At 37.9% G+C, this 22,005-nt stretch overlaps 1 protein-coding gene across 1 annotated transcript in view; it reads right to left on the bottom strand.

The window, feature by feature from the left end:
- cfap61 (cilia and flagella associated protein 61) overlaps positions 1-21,963 on the bottom strand; it is a 49,098-nt gene extending 27,135 nt beyond the window's left edge. Inside the window, exons 1-15 of the mRNA XM_023291556.3 lie at positions 21,820-21,963; positions 21,528-21,681; positions 18,904-19,054; positions 18,621-18,697; positions 18,260-18,327; positions 18,047-18,167; positions 17,312-17,456; positions 15,865-16,056; positions 14,685-14,773; positions 13,042-13,081; positions 12,043-12,179; positions 11,284-11,410; positions 9,507-9,584; positions 7,574-7,780; positions 5,787-5,915 (exon numbers count right to left, since the gene is read on the bottom strand). Of these exons, the coding sequence (XP_023147324.2) occupies positions 5,787-5,915; positions 7,574-7,780; positions 9,507-9,584; positions 11,284-11,410; positions 12,043-12,179; positions 13,042-13,081; positions 14,685-14,773; positions 15,865-16,056; positions 17,312-17,456; positions 18,047-18,167; positions 18,260-18,327; positions 18,621-18,697; positions 18,904-19,054; positions 21,528-21,670 (1,704 nt within the window). The 5' untranslated portion in view covers positions 21,671-21,681; positions 21,820-21,963. The remainder of the gene's footprint in view (positions 1-5,786; positions 5,916-7,573; positions 7,781-9,506; positions 9,585-11,283; positions 11,411-12,042; positions 12,180-13,041; positions 13,082-14,684; positions 14,774-15,864; positions 16,057-17,311; positions 17,457-18,046; positions 18,168-18,259; positions 18,328-18,620; positions 18,698-18,903; positions 19,055-21,527; positions 21,682-21,819) is intronic.
- Positions 21,964-22,005: the final 42 nt, after the last annotated feature.

The following is a 22,005-nucleotide window of genomic DNA, read 5'->3' as shown; positions in this document are numbered from 1 at the left end:
TTTAATGCCTTTATTATATAGAGAGAAGAGATGAAATGAGGAGAGAGCAAAGATCCCTGGCTGAATGCAATTCACGGATAGTGCGGCTTATTGTTGATGTTTTGACCCCTAAAAAACAACGCACACCCGAAACAGTGTTTTCAACCCCACATGAACTACAGTTTGTGATTTTAGGTAATTATTGTTTTTTCTTGGCTTCTGATTGGCCAATACAAATGTTTAAAACTTTGAAATCTGCACTTTTGACTCATTACTACAATGTTTGTTTCAAACCAATTTTTTTTCAAAAAATATGAAACTTGTAGGCCTCACACACTTACTGAAGTATCTCAATACTCTATTCGGATGTCACAGCTTATGATCTTTAGCAGCTAATTGAGGTTATTTGAGGGTGACATGTGGTCCTCATTGGTCCAAGATTTGCAAAGTGATTTTTCCTAAATGTACTTCAATTTCAGTACAAAAGCAGAGTTTTTACTTTTTTCATACTACTTTTCAAACTATCCCGTTTCTCACATCAGGCTATAGAATACACTTTGATCTGCAGTATATTACATATTGATTTGCTCTTAGCACAAAGAAAATTCTGGAAAAATGTAAAGGAAAATTCAAGTTTTTCTTTTTTAACCCCAGTTCTCTTTGGCTTACAAGCAGTATTCTATTTTTCATACAACTTATTTTCCATCTATATTTATTACAGATAAGAAAAATCTCAGTCAATAGCTCTTATATTTCTGGGGCTGAAGCCACATATAGGGATATAAAAGCCTCTATCTTTTACTGGAGAAACTGACCCTTGATCAAAACCATAATTTGGACACAATTTTGAGACTTTGGAAACCTTTACATTATGATCTACAGAGAATTTCTTTATCTATATATCCTTTTTTTAAAGTTCTCAACAAATCTATATATTTTCCTGTCACATCTCATTGTTACAGGTAAGTATGTGCTTTTGCAACCTGTGAAAATCAATAAGAGTAGATATGGTGGTAATGGAGGAGACCCCTTCCTAAATGTATGTATGGGAATGAAGTGAGCCAATAACGGCTATTGAATGGTACGATACCATCCAAAGTGGGTGATGAACTGCAGAAAAGCGGTGTTTGGTTTGGTCTCTGGTTAACAGTTGCAAGCCTCTTTCTGACCACACTGCTGGAATAGTTTCTCCTTCTCAGGAAGGTACCTAACTGAGTGAAATGAATGATCTCAGGAGCAGCTGTGAAAAGAGCTGGTTGAATTCTCCAAATGCTGAGGAAAGGTGCTTCAGTAATTAAAATTTTCAATAAAAAAACTTCAACCTCATAAATTACACCATGCCTGCTCTCAGGTCTACAGTTCTGCTTGAAGGTTACAAGTATAAAATACTTGTAGGTAAAAAAAAAAACTACAAAAAAAACTTCCTTCAAATGTAAAAAGCCAGCCTATTGTCATGTGGATGTGGGTACGATGGCCGATGGTTGTTTTTATGGCTGATGATTGTTCTTATCTCCTTTAATGTAGGCTACACTGGACCGTCCTTTACCAAAGAATAGGTGATAATGCCAATTCACAATTCCTTGGGGCAATTCAAAGTAACGCACCATCCACAGCGGTGCCATGTCAACAACATCAACTGTCACATGATTACATAGCCCAGTGTGACTGTAGTTGAATTCTTTTTGCACTGCAGTTGTCTTTTGATATGGCTTCATGATTTCCCCTTCACGTCTTTCCTTCAGGTCAAGGAAAAATGTTTCAGAAAAGACATAAGATGTAATTATTTTGGCTAGTCGGCCACTGTCTTGGTGCGACTGGGTGGAGTCAACAATGTGCTTTGTTGCACCTACATTGTCTTTAAATATTCAACTTTTAAAGAAATTCTTCTCCCTTTGAACCACTGCAACCTGATTACACTCTATCAGTTGTCCTTGTTCTGCATATTCTGATTTTCTAAAAGACCACTGCAAGAAACTTACATATTTTACGACAGAATTCAGCTAACTGAAGGACTTCAATGTCTACATTTATATAATGCAAGAGCACTTATCTCAAATACAATGACCAAACTTTTTTCGCCTCTTGAAACTTTGCTCAACATTAAATTTAGTATTTGTACACCAGGACCTTCAGGGTTTCTAATGCTGTTGTTAGACAGACAAAGGAAATTATGCTCCATACAAATCATTTCCAATAGCATATAGACTTTATAACATCTGATATTTTGTCAAATCACTGAATAAGATTTTGAATGAACTGACAGATCACATAATGTTCAGCCAGAATGAGTCCTGCCCTTGCCCTCATTTCATTCATTCTTCATCTCCCTTAAAATGTATTTTTTCAAAATTGCAGGGTATAAATCTACTTTCTAACAGACAAAGTTGTAAAACATATTGAATTTTTTTGAACTGGAAGATAATATGGGAACCTTTTTTGATATGGTTGTGAATTTGGGCAGTTGTGTTGATCTTTGAACAAAGGGCTCTGTTTGTATTTGGTCATTTTATACATATATTTGTTTTGATTGGTGTAATTCCATCTCATTGTCTGTTGTAGCTTGTGTACTAATTAGGCATTTGTTCTACATCCATATGCTCTAAAATAAATAAGCGCATTTAGGAGAAGAGGGCTATGAATGTAGTTTTGGGTTTGAAACACAGGGATCAACTGTGTGACCTGACAGTTAAGGAACACTTTACTACAATAATTACAAAAGCGTCCCACAGGAATTAGTGGAACACAGCGTTCTAATTTCCCCAATTCCTCCAATCGTCTCTGGTCCTCTCCCTGTGATCTGAGGCAGCTAATGTCTCCTTCATTTTCTATAATTAGGCAGATTGGCCCCACAATGTACCTTGTTGGATGAAAACAGCAACGAGCAAAAAAGGGGGAAACCCAAGGGTGGAATTAACCTTTGTGTGATATTCAAATAATTTCCATGAGGCCCTGTGTGCCCGACATCTGTCACTTGCGCAGAGATGTTCTGGCTCGGGGTTTGACTATGGAAGGAAAATAAAGGAGGTTAGCGTTGGGCTATTTTATACGATATATATACATTGTGTAGTCTGTATTTACATTTAGATACTTAAAAAAAGCAGCAAAAGCCACATTGTCTGGATGTAAGTAGCTGTACTACGGTGGATAATGAAGATATTTTATGAGAGGGGCCCTGGAAGAATAAATCCTGTTCATTTATTCTATGTGAAACTCCCCTGGTTAAAATATTCAACACCAAACTCCGAGTTAGAATTTTGTTTTGGAAAAATACGGAAGGCTCAAATCTGTGAAAAACATAGAAAGATAATTTAACAACTTTCCAAACTCTCAAAAAGTGCTTTTGATCACAGAAGGGTGAACTGACGCTGCAGATTTTTGTTAATATTCAGCAGTTCTCTTTGAAAATCACCTTTTGTTCACTTACACATAAATAAAATACTATGAAATGTGAGTGTTAAAGCTTGACTGGGTTACTGCTGGTAACAGCAGCCAGGCCGGAGCAAACCCTCTACATATTAAGCTGCTTTTATCAAAACAATATTTCTAAAATGGATCAGATAAACAATGATTTTCAAGCTGATGTGACATGTAGGCATTGAATTGTGACATTAACTGAAATTGAGTATTACTTTATATGTAAAAACCCTTCATTTTTTATTGGACACAAGCAAAATTAAATGCCTACATGCATCTATCTGAATACTGCAGGAATTAACCAGATGAGGTAATCAGATGAACAAAGCTCCTGTCTCATCTGCATGTGAGGTGGAGCAGGTGCAGCAGCTCTTATCACACTGGAGGTGCCTCACCTTTCTTGCACACAATGACCACGGCGCTGCGTAATACAATCCTGTATTGACAGAGAGGGAACAGGTGCTTTAAATTTGATTAATCATCCCGAGGCCAGCATCAGGACGAGGCTGAGACAAAGCTCGGAGGCGAAGCTCTTATCTGCACGGTAGCTTTGAAATCATTACTGGCGTGTTACCGAGGCGAAGGGTGGGAGAGTGGGTTTTATGGAGTGAAATGAACATGTGAGCCTACACTGTGACACCGCTGGTCCAAAGAGCACTCCTAGATGTGGTAAATATTTAAAGTACAGGATCATTAAAATGAATCACAGCCACATTCATATCAGCCTGGACTGTAAATTAAACACCAGAACATGATTTATGGTAGAATTTAAACACAAGAGGGAAAAAAAACATGCAGAGTTTGCTAATTATTACTTGTGTCTCGTTCACTCTTACCTAACATGCTGTCAAAGTGGCCCTATAAACAGGTGGAATTAGAAATACTCAGGTAGCCCTGAAAGAAGGTGACATGCTGACATATCAAAAACACTGAGATACTCAGGGCTGAAGTAAAAACATTTGTCTTTACGGCTCAAAACGAACTAGTTCAGGCCAAAGTTTTTAAAGCTGTTCCACCAACCACACTTCAAGTTTCACCTGTTATTTCTACATTAACTGTTTTGAGCATTTTAAATTTTAAATATTTCTACTTTTGTTTTCAGCAAAAATGAGCACACGTGTTGTAACTAACACACTTTTTTTTAAATTGTAGTTTTCACTGATAACAGATTCAAGCAGCTCAGTTGTCAGCATGTATTTCTAAATAATGAGTTGACCAACAAGAAAATATCTTTCTTTAAATCTGTAGTTGTGGAATAATGAATGCATTTCAAACAAAACAAGCCATCTGAACAATTTTATACACATACAGTGCTGTGCAAACGGTTTGGCCATTTTGGATGTTTTGACTCTTATCCATCACACAATACCATCTAATTAGTTCTGCAGCAGGAGAATGAGCCCAAAAATCTAGCCGGAGTCAGACAGAACTGTGTTCATCTACAATAGGGCTGAGTGATTTGGGGAAAATAGTTAATTGCAAATTTTATGATGCATATTGTGACTTTATTTGTAATATGATGTTCCTGAAGTCACGCCTTAGTTAATATTTACTGTGTAATAGATTTACAATGTGACAGATTTGGCGAAACCTCTGACACCCCAGTTTTAACCCTAGGTCAGACATTATGCAAAATGAGACTATTAAATAATGGGACTGGACTTAGGTCAGTGAAACCACAGCCTGCATGCCTGAACTATACAGCACACCTTGATCAATGGGTAAGCATAACCAACTTAAGAAAGTTTCAGTCTGCTCAAAATAAAGACATGTATTTACATTAGTTTATTTATGTGATAGCCTACATTGTAGCATTTTTGGATTTAAAATCCATTATTTCTTCAACCCTAAACCATGGCAGCTAGTCTCAGCATCATAAAACCAGTCTGGAGTACACAAAGAGACAGAAGATGTATTTGATTCAGATTTCAGAAGTTACTGTATGAAATTACTGTAACTAGTAAATAAAAACTATTCAAGCCGTTACTTCAATTCATCCCTACCTTATTTCTAGAGCCTGAAGCTTTTACACATAACTGTGTTACTTTAGTTTACTGTTTAACACATAATTTTGATGTATAATGTCTGTATATTAGTGGTTGTGAAACAAGCTGTTCAAAGACTGCCTGAAATGATGTTTGTTGGTGTAAAATGTACTAAATAAACTTTTAGCATTCATTCATTCCATCATACTGTGCTTTCTATCATCCCTCAGTAGTGGCGTTTCCCCTCCATACCTTTGTGTGGACACAGTGTCATGACATTCTGTTCTCTTTTGAAACAGCACCGTCTAGTGGACACATGCACACCCTGCTGTGCTCCCTCAGCAGCCTTCAGCTCATCAACATTCCCTGGCAGGCTGCTTCCTGTCAACCAGCTGCTGCTGTGCCCACCTGGTCCTCTGTGAGCTGCCTGGATGGGGCATTCATGCCAAGCTCCTCCAGCGGGTAGATGATCTGGCGTCGCGGGCGGACTGGGACCGCACAGTTGAGGACAAAATCCAGATGGTGGACACAGGAATTCTGAGTGCAGAAGAAGAGGGCACAGAACAGTGTCGTGAGCTCAGAGAAGGGGGAAAAAAATCCCCTTGGACGTTAAACAGCATCAGCTTGGATGCTCAGGGGGCAACTGGAAGGCTGCACAGTGATAATGAGCTCAGGTGAAGAGGTTAGATGATGCAAGGTCTCTGCCACCAATACAGGCTGATTATGACTGGAAAACATCACCCAGTGCTTCATCCACAGAGCTAATTCTCTGGTTATCTTCTGCCATTATTCTATTTGCACATCATCATCTCCCAATCTGGTGCTTGTTTGTGGAAGGTAATTAGCAGAGGAAGTGGAGGCCTCTACATGTTGAGGAAATGTCTTATTATGGTGTGGAGAGGTGGAGCTGGCAGCGCTGCCGACACCTGCTGCCCCGACCCCTGGGACAGCAGCCTGCTGAGGGCGGCACTCTGCAAAAAATGACCTGCTGAGAGCTACAACACTTCAACATGAGCTATCCCGTTTCTCAGATCAGGCTATAGAACACACTTTGATCTGCAATATATGACATACTGATTTGCTCTTAGCACAAAGAAAAATCAGGAAAAATGTAAAGGAAAATTCAAGTTTTTCTTTTTTTAAACCCAGTTCTCATTGGCTTACATGCAATATTCCATAGGAATGAAGGAGGACAAGTTGAGACATATTTTGAGCTTTACATTAACTGATGACAAAAGTCATGAATCTGAGTTAGTTTTAAAGTTTTTAATTTGTCTATTAAAAACTAAGTAATGTGCTGCTCTCTTTCGCATCCTCTCCCCATAAATAGTAACATTTTTAAGTAACCCAGATAGCAAACAAAAGTAAGATATCACTAATCAGCAAGGTTTAGCCATCCCTTTTTACCATCATTTATGATCGTGCACATGTCCACAGCAGCCTACAATCTGACAAGATCATCATTCAGGCCTCCAAACCAAAACCAATTCATTTTTCAGATTACAGGAACTCAAGAATACATTCAGAAATACCCCTAAAATTTATAAACAAGTTTTCTAGCAGGTTTTATTTATTTCTTTTGCTCACCTTTGGTCTGTGATTTTTATTGATGAAACATTTAAGACAGATGAATTGTCTGACAGTGTGAGTTTTTACAGGCTGTAACAAATCAGTTAGAAAAGCTCAAGCAGAAGAATAGACATTGTTTTAATAAAGCCAGAGCTGAAAAACAGAAGCTATTCAATATGTCAGTGAACTTACTAGTATTTTACTTTGAAAGGCACAAATGCAATTTGACCAGTTATAGAAGTGACACATGTCGCAGAAATTATTCTGAGCCACCATGAATTTCTCAGGGAGACAGTTACAGCTGAATGTGAAAGTCAGGTCGAATACGATTGTGCAATCTCTGCATCTCTGGAAACTAAATATCAATTTTCCTGAATGAAATGGTATTCTCTTGGAGTCTATTTAGCGTGATTTGTTTCTGTCTCAGGACAAAAACTCCTAAAAGTAAAAGTGTCACATTGAAATCAACTCACCACGATCAACTTTGACTTAGGATATTTTTTGCAGTGTGTGAATTGGGGCTCATTACACTAATGACAACATGAATCTGACTGTGCGTGCACACGGGCTGGAAGGGGCCCGGCGATGAGGGGCCAGTGAGGGCCTGAAGGTCCCTGTGCACTCACCTCCTGGCTGTGGCAGCGGGGATAGAGTCGGTGGTACAGGCAAGATTGGTGAGCCAGCCGGAGGACCTCCTTAAACAAGTGCCTGGTGAAGTGCTGGAAGAAGGGTTTGAGGACGAAGTGGCGTATCTGAGCGTGCTCTTCATAGCGATGATGGCTGAAATAGATGAAGTCCTCAATGTTGTAGTGGGCACGAATGTACTCGATGTCCTGACAAAGACAGTTTTAAATGAGTACTCTGTGACAGAGAAACATTTCCAAGATAAATATTTGTATTTGATGTTCAGTGTATCTCTGTATTTATTTTCTTTTGTTTAAAAAAGTTATTCCATCATTGCCCCCTTTAAATAAAATGAAAATTAAAAGCTGTTTCTCATTGAAGCATAAACATGAATATTTTCAATTCATTTAAATTCCTGTACATATTTTACCTGCTTAAGGGCTCAATTATTCATAAATCTAGCAATGAATGACACAACAAATATAGAACTCAACAGCAGACTTATCTTTATTTAAAAGTGTTAAGCAAATACATTTCATTTCAGCCCTTTAATTAATATTGTATTTTTTTAATAATCCATTTTTGCCTGTCCTGTTCTAACAGTTTTAGAAAAGATCAGTCTGAATTTACTAAATGAGCAGTGTGTAGAAAATGATGTCGTGTTTTCTTTTTGTGGTGAAATATCAGTCATAACTAAATGCATTTTTCCATCTTACTTAATGTATAGTAGGTGTACATTAAGTAAAAAAGACAAAACACAGACAAATTAAGGGGAAAAAATGTGGGAAAATTCTGTAAATACACTCTAAATAGCACTGACTTTCCATTTTCATATCTGTGCTATTCGCAGCTCATTTCTATAATTGCTTGCTTTCTGTATTTGCAGCAATTTATTCTAAATACTGCCTCTGTTTTGTCAAACTGGTGTTTTTTGTGTGTTTGCACGGTGTATTCTCAAGTTGTGTTTAGCTATCAAGGACACCTAATTTTTTTTTAATTACTCCAGCATTTTGAATTTGAATTAGTGACAGACACAATGCTGTTCCAATACAGAAGCTGATGTGAGTTCATAGCTATTGCTACTTTTTTCTTGTTTCTATTGCTCCTACATACACAGTACAACTAAAATATAAGGCTTTCACTCTCATAAAACACAATACAGACGTGGGTGCAAACTAATACTTAAAACAAAACACATTAATTGTGTTGCATACATGAAAATTTTGTAGAGTTGACAACCTTTTCTGGAGAAAGCTGATGGTCCAAATTTAGATCTACAAAGTGTTATTTTACAGTTGTTTTTTAACATGCTCCTGTTACTGTCTCGGCTTTGGAAATATGTGGAAAGAAGCTTTGGAGGATCTGAAGTTTAAAATGAAAAAAAAAGGTAAAGGTCCCAAAAGTAAGTAGAGTGTATCTTTCCAGAGTGTGACAGTGATTTCAGAGCTGACTGTGTTGGGATGAGCCTGAGCCCGTACTGTCAAACAATACAAAAACTGGACAAAATCGTAAAGCACATAAATCTGTGGGCTGCCTGAATGGATGCAATTTTAGTATTGCAGCTTTAGAAGTCATATTAGACAGATTTAAAAAGAAATCGCAGAAACCAAAACTGGTACCGCAAAGCCGAGATATAATTTGGATCCTTTATTTCCCTTAATGCAACTCATTGGTATCTTTGTCTTTTATTAGAACTGTTTTCAAAGGCTTCCTGTTAACTAAACTTACAGTTAAATGTAAAAGTGGTGTATTGGTGACCTTTAAAAAAGAGGTTTGTGAATATGACGGCTTAATGGATAAACACTGAACATGTGGGGGGAAAAAAGCATTTCAGTTGTGCAGTGAAGACATTTTGTGGTGTTGTTGCCCTTTATTGATTCTCAGAGACAGGTGCAGAACTTCAGGTTGATCTTAAATCTAATAAACTGCACTCACCTGCTCGTCTCTGATGATGAGTATCCCGACGACCTCACCGTCCGCCTCTGAGACGAAGGCCTGCAGCGGCACTGCGTTCTGAGAAACAAGAGAACAAAAGAAAATATGGAAATTTACATGTGTGGACTGAGCTAAACATGAGCTGAACTCACTTTTTCTTGCACTAGCTGAGTCCAGTGCCATGAATACACATGAAGTGGCTGCATTCTCATTTGAGAAGTAATTATCAGTTTTGGAGCTGCAGCAGTGACAGCTGGGGTGTCAGTCAGAGAGGAAAATCCGTTCAACTGAATTCTCACCAATCTGTTCCCTGGCATACGTGCGATATTCCTCGTTATTCCAAGACAATCATCGTACCGGCTCCAGTCACACTTGATGGACCAAAATAATCATCATCTCATTTTTAAAGTTAAGGGGAGCAAAAAGCAATGCAACCTTAACAATTTACATATTAATTGTTAAAAACTTTTTTATGGGTTAATTTTTGGCCAAAGAAAATGTCTAATGTTGTACACAGCTACTGCATGAATCAATGCTATATTCTGACTTTATTATTAATTTATCAAAAAAAGAAAAATTGCAAACCAGTAAACTTTAAAAAGTAAATATATTTGTATGTTTAAAAAATATCAGGATGAAATCAGGATGAACTATGGCACAGGTTTTGGGGAACGCAGTGACGTTATGCATTCTTGAACCCCTCACTAATTATGGGTTGATAGTCACAATTTTCAGACTTTTTGCATATTTTTTCCCTTCATTCTTATTAAAATAAATAAATGCTAAAATGTGCTACTTTTGCAGTCACCTCTCTCTATCTGTAGTTTTCATTCTGCGGTCTTGAACAATATCAACAACTCTGAAATCTGATTGGTTATAGGTCATAATAATAGTCTATCAACACTGAAGGACACACGTTGAGAAGCTCTTTTTTAATTAAATATGCAGAAAACATGAATAAACAAAAGCATTTTTACTGCAAATGTGTATCAGTCTCCTTGATTCCCTATCGCTGGTATCAATGTCAGCTGTAAAAAAAACAGTCGATCACTGGCGCGTAACAGAAAATGTTTGTCCTTTACTGTCTCTTACAGCTTTAGCATCTTTTAAGGAGAATATTGACCACAAATCAAAATGTACGTACATTCAGGAAAATGTTGTTTTTTTGGAGAATCACACAGAGAAGGTGGAAGTTTTTAAACCCTGTGTAAGGCCTTAATCTCCATAAAAACACAGCATATAGCCTGTGAATAAAGGATTTCCTGAAAGTAATGCAATAAAGTCAGGAGGAATGTTCAGTTATGCCCGACACATGGTTACATTTCAAATATGATGCAGTCAATCATTGATCTGTAAGAGAAAGCTTTTCTATTGCTACAATCACAGAAAAAAGTGCAGAGTGACTGAATGTTGTAAATAAAATGTCAGAAAAATAAAATTGACGTATTTGCAGTCAATCATTCATCATTCAAGCAAACTCTGAACTCTGACCTCTGTGTAATTGGCATGAATTGAGAAAAATGCATTGTGTTACACATTTCGCAATAAAAAAAACCTTATAACTGTTAGTTTCTTTAAGAAAGCAAAAGCTTTCTTCTGAAGTGAAGGGAGAGTGTTTCTTAATTTGGAAAAAGTCTTAATTTACCCAACATTCAAGGAAATAAGAGGTACAGTTAAATTTTGATGTCTAGGACTATTTGCTGGACCTAAACCACAGTTGAGGTGTGGGTTTTGAAGCCAGCTCCAGGTGTGTTAGCATCACTGTATGTTGACTGACTGTATCACGGCGGCTCTCGTAGAAGCGGTCCAGGTCCTGCAGCAGAAACTCGCTCAGATTCAGATCCTTTACCAGACCAGAGACAGCAGGTCGGTCTGCAGGCACAGCCGGCCTCACCTCCACACTCCTGCAAGAACAACAACATTAAATCCACAAAGTTGTAACATGTACACATGAGTTTTTACCATAAAAAATGACCCAGCAGTTTATACTTTGTATTTTATGCTTGTATAAAACATTACTTCTAACACAGGGATTTGTGGACCCCTTGTGGATTTTGTCTGTATAGCAGGAGTCCGTTAATGATTTTTCAAATAATGAAATGAATGCATAGTTATTTGCCATTGAAATAAGGTGTATAAATAGTTTTCTTATTAAGATGATCATTTTTAGATTTGGAACTTAATTTCTCAGACAAGACAACAAGACAACAAACCGGATACTTTGTTTTCTGTGGGACGCAGTATCGTAACACAGACTACTCTCAAATATCTCCTGTCTCTGTTATCATATTATCCTGTTACTGAAGTCAGCCTCTTTTTCATCTTGTAAAAATGTACAAGTTTTGAAAGAAAAACATTCTCTTAATACTTCCATTGTTGTACAGTATAAATAAAGAACTGCAACACCAGCCTTCTTACTTGCGTTGAAGAAAGATCCAGCAGGCGAAATGACTTGAATGTGGTTTTGTACGTTTCATGTATGACCACTATCAAAATGGAGACATTAATATCTTTGTAATCATACAAAATGAGACACCTGAGTCCAGCACGGTGACAGATGTACAGTTCACGGGACAGTAAGTTGGTGGGGCCCGAGGGCACCCTGACAAAGTTCTGTAACAAGGGGAACACAGGGGCCCCAGAAGGAACTGTGATGATGCAGAAGTTCAGGTCCTGAAAGACACAAGGTCAGCATTAACCAACAATTACACCACGCGAAGTAGATCTACTGAATATGAATCATACAAGAGGTTATTTAGAAAAAATCTCAGGCATGTTTGACATTTAACTTCCCTTCAATTTGATTCTATCTTGAATGAGTAAATCTGTCTCAGTGTCTTCTGTCTCTTCATGTAACTCAGACTGACTCCATGATGTTGAGATCCTGTAGGGTGGAGACCATCTGTTGCGGGACTCCTTTTGGGCTGAATATAGTTTGTTTTTTTGATTCTGATTGAGTATCTGGGTTTGTTGAATTTTGGGCGTGATCAGATGCCTCCCTGACAGTATTGTGTGACAGATAGGAATCTCAAGATGTGGTGGCCTAATGGTTAAACCAGATACCAACATGCTGTAATATCTATGGTGCATTTACTGACAAGGGACCCTTGTTGCTTGTCATACCTCCTCTCTCCCTGCCCCTTTCACTTGTCACTTTACACTATCAACTAACAAATAAAGGTCAAAAATTAACAGCAAAAACAATCTAAACATTTGTGTTGTCTAAACTTTTACACAGTACTGGAAGTCAAGTGTTTCAGTATTAACACAGATCCCTGTGCACTTTAAAAACAACATTATCATACCATGAACTGTCTCCATACTGTCTTGTCTGTTTAATTACTAGAAAACTGCTCATGTGTGTCAAGAAATTTGTTTGTGTACAGTTAAATACTGAAACTGATTTCTTTACCTGGCCTAATTCTGGGACATTTTTATTATTTCAGGGACACAGAAACGTTTCCTTTACATACAGTCATCATTCACTTATTTACAGTCAGAACATCAGCCAGTGCTTTAACCGTAACATACTCACAGGGAAAAGCTTGAATATATGTGGAATAAAGTCCACTGATCTGGAAGAGAAGAAGAGTAAATGAAAGTTAAGTAAAAATACGTGTCTGTGCCAGGTTGGTGAGCATTGTGGTGGAACAACTGGCCCACCAATCTGGCTGCAGCCTCCAGCCCAACTTCTCGCCTTCAAGTCTCTGTCACTTTAAGCGCAGCTCTCATTAATAACGTGCTCACTCTCAGCAGGAAGCGACTCGGCTCCATATTCAGTAACAGCTGGGAGGTAAGGCGGTGGTGAGAGGAGCACAGCAGGAGCCAACTAACAGTCACTCTCTCTGCTTTAACTCAGCATATGACTGATGTAGCTCTGGACGGCTGCCACCACTGCTGCCGAGTTACCGCCTCAGAAATGTACAAAACTGAGAAAAACATGTGAACTTCAAATGAAACACTTCTGACTAAAAGTTGTTTGTAAACAGTGACATCTGTGAATTACAGAGCATAAATTCTAAAAAAGCATTCTGTGTTCTGTCACTTCTTCGTACCTTTTTTTTATGTCTTATTTAATCTACAGGTACCTGCAAAAAATATCATATTTCACTTTTATGTTTTAACATTTAAACTACACTAAACAGGCTTTTCTGTCCTAGCCTACAAATCCTATTTCATGCCAAAAATGTGTACTAAACTTTTAATTATAAATTATTTGTAATTAAAAGCACTGCTTTTAAGTCTTATACAACTGGAATCATTATGGATTTCTATTGCTGTCAACAGGATGCATCAGGCAGCAATCAGGACTTTCTGAATTCTCATCCTGGTCGGTGTCTTAATTTCTGTAGTTTCTGCAGAGGACATCTTTAAAAATGGCTCAATAAAATATATTTTAAGTGAAGTTTCCCTCTAACAATAGGCTTAGTAATATCTAAAAACAGCTAGTCACAGAGGAAGCTGGGCATATGTTAGGGACAGTTTTTAGCTGCGAACTAACCCACACTATGGGGCGGCTGTGGCTCAGGTGATAGAGCGGGTCATCCAATGATTGAGGGGTCGGCGGTTTGATTCCAGCTCTGTGCTGTTGTGGTCCTTGGGCAAGACACTTTACCCACCTTGCCTCCAGTGCAGCTACTCACACTGGTGTATGAATGTTGGTGGTGGTCGGAGGGGCCGTAAGTGTGGATTGGCAGCCACGCTTCCGTCAGTCTGCCCCAGGGCAGCTGTGGCTACAGATGTAGTTTACCACCACCAGAGTGAGAATGTGTGAGTGAGTGAATGAATAATGGATTCATTGGAAAGCGCTTTGAGTGCCTTGAAAAGCGCTATATAAATCTAATCCATTATTATTATTATTTGGTCCTCTAGTAAGTATTTGGGGCAGCAGAATGGTGTCTCTTGGACTGAATAAAAAGAAACTACAATGTGTTTGTTCATATTACTAAATGACCGTGTCAGTCAGTGCAACAGTGGGGCTCACTGATTTGTTTTAATAGTTTTTGGACAACAATGGGGCTCTATGGCACAGATGTATGAGACGCATCAGGCTTTGCATAAAGATAATACCTGCAGTAGGACACATTCATTGATGGTTTTAGTCTTTTCATTGAATTTGATGACAGTAAGTAAATACACATAACTGACAGCTTTATTCTTTAATTATAAAAACCTTACCTTGTCTCATATTTCTTGTCAATAACGAAGAGCTGAATGCAGAAAGCATTGGATTTCCCTGAAAACGTTCCAGTGGACTGTGCCTCCTCCTGTTGACATGAGAGTGATAGTGACAGTAGACACAAGGTGAAGACTAGAAGCTTTATAATTGGCTCGATCTGTCCTTAACCTTCTGAAGCCCAAGGAGTTTCTAGGTGTTTTCTCTTACTGTCACATTTTTACTCAGTATGGCTCATTTTTAATGTAAAATAAAATCCTGCTCTACGGAAACAACACAACCATGGCAAGAAGCAGAGAGGACTCTTTTGTGAAGTATAACAAAGTCACAATGTTAGAAATCATTAAAAAAAGAAGAGACAAAAATTTTACTTCTTTGGTTATATATTTCACAAAATTTTTAATCAGCATGCATAACATTTTTGCCCACAGGTGGTCCCAACACTGGCAAACAGGGGGTTCTACTACTATACATATTTTAATATTTACATTTTTCACAACCTCCACAAATTGGGATTTTTTCACTCTACTTTGCACATTAACTCCACAGAACTACGTCACTATGATAAATGTATCGTTCAACAATTTGCTGACAACCTGCTTCACTGTATACAGTTTTTGGCCACGCTGCATTTATTTTATTTATACGCATGGTTTACTTTTAGCCACTTTTTAAATTAGACATGTGGAATAAAGTTATTTTGTTTTATTTTTTAAAGAAAATATCAGTTTTAGGTTTAGATTTGGATATTTTTACTGACAGAACTACACATCCTACTTGATTAGTTCAAGAATTGTTTGAAAGTTCTTTCGGTTTGCACAGTAGTGTTTCTGACTGATAAGTGGTGTTATTTTGGCGATTTAAAAAAAAAAAAAAAAAACATAGATGCCTCTCAAACCTGTCAGTGGATTTTGGGGTTCAGACGGTTTCATCACATAATCAATAAATGTGAAGAAGGAAGCAAAAGAATAGACAGCGATGGTTGTTTCATTTCAAATCAAATTTTCTGTAGTACAGAACCAACACAATACGCAATATACTGATGAGTTTGTTTCTTTTTAACTTTCTTAGCAGGGGTAACATTTGACAGAATGGACCTGTGTTATCTGTGAGAGTGTAAATTGTATTATTTCATAATTTCTCTGATATGAGCTTAGTGGGTGTTTACATCAGTTCAGTTACCTGTTGTAAAGTGGATGCTTGGGTTTGTTCTTTTTCATCCTCACTTGGGTCACACTGTGCAGCAGGGTCATCAGGCTTCGGTTGCTGCATGTTGCACAAACCATCAGACTCACTCAGCTCAAAGCTGGCATGGAGCTCCGTGAGATCAACATCAGCAGTAACACTGATGAAACCAACAACAGCTCCATCGATCTGTGGAGGAAACACACTCCTATTAAAACTGTATGTTCACAACCCAGAAATCTCTGACCAGGTCTTTCTGTTTTAAAAACACTGTGTGTGAGAGCTTCTTAAGTAATTAGCAGTTACACTTTTGCTTTGTTAAGAACAACCAACAGAAAAAGAGTTAAGTAAAACAAGCAGCCACTGGCAGAGAAAAATCAACATCAACAGACTCAAACTGCATCGGCAGAAAGTCATCAGAATACAATATCACAGACTGCCTGGCTATGTAGACTGGCAGATGATCTCTATCAAATGCACTGCAGCAACACCAGTGGTGTAACCAGTGGCTAACTCAAAATGACCTAAACAAATATAGCTTGTGTTTAGTTTTAGCAAAAGTACTGAGGTCCAAATTTTACTTTTGACTTAAGAAACAGTAACTACTTCACTGGTTCTGAAGCTTTCAGTCACATCACATGCTTTTCCTCAGCAGGTGGACTTGTTGTAATGGAACTGAAGAGAATCAGTTTGCTTTTTTTTTTTTTTTTTTTTTTTAGAACTTTGAGGATGAGGACTCGAAATGGATCTTTCTCTTCTAGTTAGTGATTATCCACAAATCTTCATTATTTGGAACTGAGCTTACAAACACCAATTAATTCTCATGACACATAAAACACAAGTAGACGTGCTGTGTCTCTAACCGACCATCTAACAGGATCATAAAATAACTCAAAAAACATCTACACAACACATTTTATTGATTCACAAATAGTTTCTGGCTCGGAGTGGCCTGAATAGCCAAACCCTCTGGGATATTGTTGGATTGTTTGTTCTCTGAGTGCTGAACATAATCAGACAAAAAGCCCAAATGCTTCAGATGTCTGGACACAATATGTTCAGTGAGAGCATGTCTTGGCCAAGTATCAGCTCGTATCTGCCATATGCTGCCATGAACACATGTCAGCTCGACTGGTGGGGAAGAGAGAGGAGATCTGTCGTCTCCCAGGTCCTGAGGGAATTAACCCCACCAGGGCTCCTGACAATCAGTCAAAGCCTCACCAGTGAGCTGCTATTTCATTATTTTTAGACTGGAACAGTTAAACAAATGACTGAATCACATACAGTAACTCACATAAGACCCCACAGCCAGGAAGGATGAACTTAATGCATTTTAATAGCCGCTGTGGGTAACTTTTCAGGGACACGGTAACAGCAAAGATTCGCCTAAAATTAAGTTTGAATTAGGTTTAAACGAGAGAAGCAGCTCGAGGATAGAACAAACCTCACAAACAGCACTGCGATAGTCCTTGGACTTGGCCTCAAGGAGCTCTGCCATTAAGTACGGCTGGTCAAAGACAGCTGACCAGCTGACTGGTTGCTTTCTTTGCTTTTCAAATAACTGCATAATGTCGTCATAGTCTTCAACCCTGTAAAATACAAAAAGCTAACATTTCAAAGCAACACAAATCCTTTTTTTTAATTTTTATTTTTGTATTATAATGAATGAAATACGGCTCTACACGATGGAAAGTGCTCAACTCATTGAGAATCATCATCACATATAGCTGTACAAAGATTTTAGCCACTATTCTATGTAGCATTATCGCTCAATGATCTCATTTGTTTCATTGCTAGCAACAGCAGTGAGCTGGAGATCGGAATAAGCTGATGAAAAAAGGAATGTCTGGAAAATGAGTCAGATAGTTTCTCAGGAGCTGGTGAAGATCAAATCTGAGAAGAATGGAGAGTGAAGATTGGGTGTACACTGATGAAGTGATAAAAAATGAGTTAAATAGGATGCTAACCTCACTCTATGCCCTCTGCATGTGCGATTAGGACATTTTTTGATAACACCTTAGCAAAGTGATAATATGTCAGGACTGTGGAAAAAGTCAATTAGTGCATCTTTAACATGTCTACCCACTACCTTGATTTTCATGACCTTTTCACTGGACTGTACAGATTTATTATTTCCTAGCAAGACATGTGTAAGAGGGGAGGAATTAGCTGAAATCACCTGGCTGGGCGGACATGAAGGCATGGAAAGTGTTCTTGTCTGTGGGTTATTAATGCTAAACACTGATGCCCTGGGTCAGTCAAACGCTTCAGCGGTTCAAAAATCTCTTCCAGTGCCGGCTCTGGAAACACAGAAATCATGAGGCTAAGTCTCTTCACAATTATTTCACTTGTGCATTTTGACCTTAACACTAAATTTGAGGACATTCTTTACCTAAACCACCAAGGTTTGGACTAACCAGGCAGATGTATTCAAGCTCAGTAACAGCATTAAAGACAGCCCTGTAAAAAGAATAACAATAAAGAGACTAGAATTAGACAAATGTTGTATTAACCTTTTAGGACCTAACATAGGCTGCTTCTAACTAAAGCATCTTGTAGCACCTCTCATTTTTAATACTGATGATGTTCAAGCTGAACCCTAATAGTGTCATATTAGTCGTTCACGTAATTCCAAAACTATATACAGCACATGCATTAACAAATAGGGCTGTACAATCTTATGGCATAATACTAGAGCTCAGACAAAGTCACATTCAAAAGTTAAACTCTGGCAGATTTTACATCTTCAGTACCTCATTATCTCCTTTGCACTTGCTTTGGAGAAATTTGTCTCAGCCACGAAAAGGTGGAGGAAAAGCGTGTTGAGAGGCTGTAGAAAGAAGACAAAGAAACTAGTTTCCTCCAGTGCTTATGTCAGCTCACTTCATTACACCTGCTCTAGGAAATAGCTTTACTTCAAAATTTAAATACTGATTAAGTCTTAGCATTTGGTCAGGTTAGTTCTGTTGATATCATGTATACTTAAAAACTAGCCATCCATTTGCAGTAGAATCTGAATTAAAGAAAGATACAGACTGTGCACTTTTCAGCACTGAAGTGTTTCTGCAGGAAAGGTTCCCACTGAGCCTGATCCACCAAGTCTCCAATAGGGTGATCCAAGAAAGAAGCATGAGCCAGGATGTCGTCCTTTTCATTGGTCAGAGTCACGGCCAGATTGGCTTTCTCTCTGAAAAATTTAGGAAAGCAGAGGTGAAACAAGACACTAAATTCAGGGAGGTTTCACATTACACATTGTCATAATTGCTGGTTGTCTTCTCCTACAAACTGCCTGAACACCTGAATTCTGCTCAAACTGTCGGCTTTTTAAAATCAAGGCTGAAAACCGTATTATTTACTGAAGCTTTATCTTAGACGCTCAATCTATTTTTTTGACTTTTAATGCACTTTTATTGCTTAACTATGTATTATTTCTATGGTTTTAATGCATGATCTTAATGTCTACTTTTAAATCATCTTAAAATTAATTTTACAGTTCTGTGCTGAAAGCATTTTTTTTCCATTGTAAAGCACCTTATATCGCCTTGTGTATGAATTGTGCTATACAAATAAACTTGCCTTGCCTTGCATGACATAGTTCTGTGATTTCATTTCGGGGGGGTGGGGGGGGATCAAAATGTCAAGAAAATTATTTCAAACCATACTTAGCATGAATAATCTAAATCTCTGTTGGTCATATATGAGTTATTATTTTTGCTTTCATAAATATTTAAAATGAATTAAGCAACAGTGGGTGCAGAAGTAATGGGCATTTTTTTTGTGTTTTTTCACCACCAAAACTTCCACTGTTAGAAACTACTTGAAGACATCAATTCAAGCTAATCACAGCTGCTGTTTTTTTGATGGCAAAACTTTCCAATATTAATTATATGACATTAGATTAGATTAAACTGAGACCTATTATTATCATCAAAGCAGTAGCTAAGTGCATATAGATATGTATAAATGTTAGTACATCAGAATGAGAAATGTACACAGTACAAATAAGAATAAAGTAAACATAGCTATGGCATGTACAATAAACTGCAGTATGTAGTATGTGCAGTTTTCATATTTTGTCATAGGTATTTATCATTACTGTGGATTTTTTTTTATAGCCTAAATGATAATGAACAAAACTAGCTGTTAGCTTTATACACAGTTTAAATAATAATGTTCCTGGTGTTACTTTGGCAGGTATATTAAACAACAAATGTACATCAATGCAATTAAAGTCAGTATGCCTGTCATTGCTGAGGTTTTTTCAATACTTTGTATGTCCACCTGTGACAGACTTAATCCTCATCAGCAAGGAGGATACCAGAATTGGACAAATTTCTAGAGAGATGTTCTGTCATTCTTCTATTTTTACATCTGTTCTTTCTTGGAGGGGCTGTGTCGCTCTACCTTTCTCTTTAACATACCACAAAGGTGTTCTGTTGGTTTAAAGTCAGACAGCATATGTGGGTCAGGTCATAGTTTTCACTTTTTTCTTGGCAGTGTGCTTGCATTATTTGCTGGAATAGCTACTGCTCTTCAGCCAGTCTTCCGCAGACTGGGAGTCACCCTGTCAGGTGGTACCTTGGTATATTCACAGACATTCACCATCTATATATATATATATCATCTTCTCAACACCTTTTGCACTTATGAAGCCTCATATCATCACATTCCTGCCGCTAGTTTCACTGTCAGGACTATGCATTCACTGTGGTAGTCCTGGTCAGATTCATGTCAGACATGCTAGTCCCCATCTGAGTCAAATTAATTTATCTTTGTCTCATCTGACCAAAGAATGTGCTCCCAGTATTCATCTGGCTTCTGTCCATGTTTTTGGCATGGTTAACTCTGGCAGTTTTGTAGCGAATAGCAAGCACGAGTGACTTTTTCAGATGTACTTCACACTGTTTGAGTTTCACAGAAACTCTAATTTTTACTGATGACTTCTGTGCCAAGTATGAAACACTTGCCTGTCTGTTTATCAGAGCTAGATTGTACATTGTAATGCCCTGTGTGTGGTGTCATTTGGGGAGAACAGTAACTGCAGCTCTGCTTAGTGGTACTATGGCTCCCTCTATACCTCCTGGTTACTACTGCAGCTGTGTTTCAACTCATTTCTAGTTGGTTAGTGGTCTTCTTCTATACTTTTCCAAACTTGTGAAGTCTCACAATCAGATTTTTCAGTTCCTCTCACAATTCCTTTCTATGTGGAGCCATGATGTAGACATTGCAGGTAGACACTGCTTAAAGGTCAAAAAGTGAGAAACTTCTGGTGCTCACTGATCATTTCAAGAACATGTTCATGCAGTTAGGTAAGTGGAAATCACAGGTGGATTCAATTTAGTCTCAGTGATTAGAGGTTTTCTAACTTGTCAGTGATCACAGGTGTATTCACAATTGTTACACAGAACTTCTATTTCAAGGTCTATATTTTCAATACAGTTTTTCTAAACACTTTTGTCTGATTGACAATAAGAGAAAATACTCAATTTGTCATCTTTGAAAGAAGGCAGAGGTGATACAATTTTGAATCACTTGATATGTAAGTTACACTGCAGGGTGACATTGTACTCACTTCTGTTGTACACTGTATGTAACATGTTAGTCTATTCCTTACTGTCTGAAGTCTACAGTTAAAATGTTAAAAAAAAAAAAATTCTTACAGAAGATGAATCACACTGACTCTTCCAAACACCGCCTGAGCTGAGGGGCCAATGAGGCTGCCAATCTCCCGAGCATCCGCCGATTCGCTTCTTCTCACGAGAATTGTTTCCTTCTGGCCACTGGCTGAAGTTACAGTCCTCATCTTCACTTGGACTGATTTTAATGCAGACACACGAGATCATGTCAGCCACAACAGTATAGCAACAGCAACGACGGTAATGTAGCTAACGTTAGCGTAAATAATAATACTACAACAGACATAATTTTGTAGCTAGAATAAGTATTATTTACCTTAATTAGATTAATTCCAAATAAAACATATAGTTACACCTGTAGGCTTTACTTTCCGTTGCTTAAAAAAAGTTATATGTCCGTCTTCTTATAGCTAGTTTTCGTCGCAGTCTGCTCTAAACGACCGCAAACTCTGTTGCCATAGCAATAGGACGTCGCTGCACTTTAGGGGTTAATGGGAAGTCG

The sequence above is a fragment of the Amphiprion ocellaris genome, chromosome 12, assembly GCF_022539595.1.
Source record: "Amphiprion ocellaris isolate individual 3 ecotype Okinawa chromosome 12, ASM2253959v1, whole genome shotgun sequence".
NCBI lineage: Eukaryota > Metazoa > Chordata > Actinopteri > Pomacentridae > Amphiprion > Amphiprion ocellaris.
Note: the sequence above shows the minus strand (reverse complement) of the source record. Positions and strands in the feature narration are given on the sequence as shown.